A 2,176-nucleotide genomic window follows, 5' to 3' on the forward strand; every position below is an offset into this window, starting at 1 on the left:
TAATCTCCCCACACTGTGTTTACTCCATCTATATATACATTCATCCATCTCCGTTACATTTTCAGTCATAAAATAATACAAGAAACTTCCTTCTTTACACTCTAATGGAGTCTGCAAAAGTCCCCAAGTCATTCGGTTGTTTCTCTCAGAAGGGTTTGCTCGTAAGACTAAGTAGCTTTCGTTCGAAAAGCAACAACACTTCAAACTCCAGTTCACCTACGTTAATGTCTCCTAAACCCTCAAAACGAAACACCAATAACAGACAACAAGATTTCAGGTGGGTTTTCGCTCGTTTTGACACTGACAACGATGGAAAGATTTCAGCTTTAGAGCTTCGATCATACTTCGGGTCCATTGGAGAATACATGTCGCACCAGGAGGCTCAGTGCGTGATTGACGATTTGGATGTTGATGGTGATGGGTTTATTGATTTTGATGATTTTATGAGGCTGATGAAGGTGAAAGATGAGAGAGATGATGTTAAAGCAGCGTTTGAGATGTTTGAGCATGAGAAGGGGTGTGGACAGATTAGTCCGAAGAGTTTGCAGAAGACCCTGAGTCGACTCGGGGAATCGAAAAGTTATGATGAGTGTTTGCAGATGATTAAGGTGTTTGATGTTCATGGTAAAGGAGGTGTTGATTTCAATGAGTTTCAGCGGATGATGATGACATAAATTGTAAATTTAAGTTCGTGTGTCAATAATCAGACTATAAATTTCAATCCAAGTTTAAATGTCAATTAAGTACTAGTTTTTTTTTTTTTTTCGGAAGTGATTCCAAGACAACTTTTCGTACATAATATTTTATGTTTAATAGAGTTAATAATACAGTACTTTAAAACATAAATTGTTATGTATGCATAAATTTTGTTGTGTACGAACCAACTTCTTTTCTAAATCGACTAAAATACAACTTCAATTCTATTCTTAAACTACTTGAATCTCAAACTATATAAGGAAGTTACTTAATTTGATTGTTGTAACTTCCATTTCATGCTGGTAGATTAGTTGCTTGAAAATAAGTTTATCGACTCTTGTTTTAGGATAAAATACAAAAAGATATATTTTAATGTTTGTTGATCTTATTGTAATAGTATATATATTGTGTATTAAGTTGTTTATTTCTTATGGATATCCTTTCTTTAATAGGGATTTACTTTGTGTATATCGCTTGGAAATCAATGAAAGAAGGTTGATGCATACAACTCCCGTTTTCATCGTGTTTTCGTTGTCACCAACATCAAGAATGTCGTTCCTCTTATCCAAGATTAAACCAACGATCAATACGTTTTGTGGGTGGAACTCTTCCACATCCATGTATATGCCTACAACATTCTTGAACACATCCATGATGCATCTCCATGTTCCACTGCCATCTAAGAAGCCATTTGGAAGCGACTTGATATCATCGTTAAACAGTGAATTGATTTACCACATAATAATGAACGAACTACTTTAAGCCACCATGAAACATCGGGCCACTACAACACGTAAACTATGGATCCAACTTCAAGAAATCTTTCAAGATAGAAAACCACTCGAGATGTGTATCACGAAGAACAATTCAACAATATTAATTCAGTTCCATACTTGTGATTGACTTTTGATCAAATTCGGTTTTTGGGAAAATAGGATCCCTACTCAAAAACAAATATGGTATTATTACTCAAAGAACAATTCAACAATATCAAGCCATCACTTCCTCATCATAGCCACACAACGTCATCGACCTTGGTAACGCTCACGGTGGGCAACATTGAGGAAATAAGGGAATGGTTGTGTCATAGCCGGTGCTCATTTCAACCATATTAGCCTAACATTTTGTCCACTTGGTATTCTCAGTAAGCATCGGCCTCACCACCATACCCGACAATCGCAAGAAATCATCAGTCGGGTCTCTACAGTCCTCAACCCAAATACCGCTTTCCACAAGCATGTCGACATGTAGTCAAACATGATCTGCATGCCCACTTCACCCACTGAACTAGATGTTGCTTTTAACTCTATGCCACTCTAACTACCGAGAAATTCATGGTGTATATATATACGACTCCACTTCTCACTCAACTAGTGATTCAAGTAACTTTTCATTCCATATTAATTAACCATGTCTATAATGTTCCCAATATCATCAAAAACCTTATTACTCAAGTCACAGACAACAAGTCTCCACCCAT

General features: G+C 36.5%; 1 protein-coding gene across 1 annotated transcript; it reads left to right on the forward strand.

Annotated features, from left to right (window-relative positions):
• LOC111884243 (probable calcium-binding protein CML41) lies at positions 1-749 on the forward strand. The gene has a single exon (XM_023880558.3). It carries the CDS (start codon positions 105-107, stop codon positions 672-674), a length of 570 nt encoding a protein of 189 aa, XP_023736326.1. The 5' UTR covers positions 1-104; the 3' UTR covers positions 675-749.
• Positions 750-2,176: the final 1,427 nt, after the last annotated feature.

This window comes from Lactuca sativa, chromosome 4, assembly GCF_002870075.4.
Source record: "Lactuca sativa cultivar Salinas chromosome 4, Lsat_Salinas_v11, whole genome shotgun sequence".
Lineage (NCBI taxonomy): Eukaryota > Viridiplantae > Streptophyta > Magnoliopsida > Asterales > Asteraceae > Lactuca > Lactuca sativa.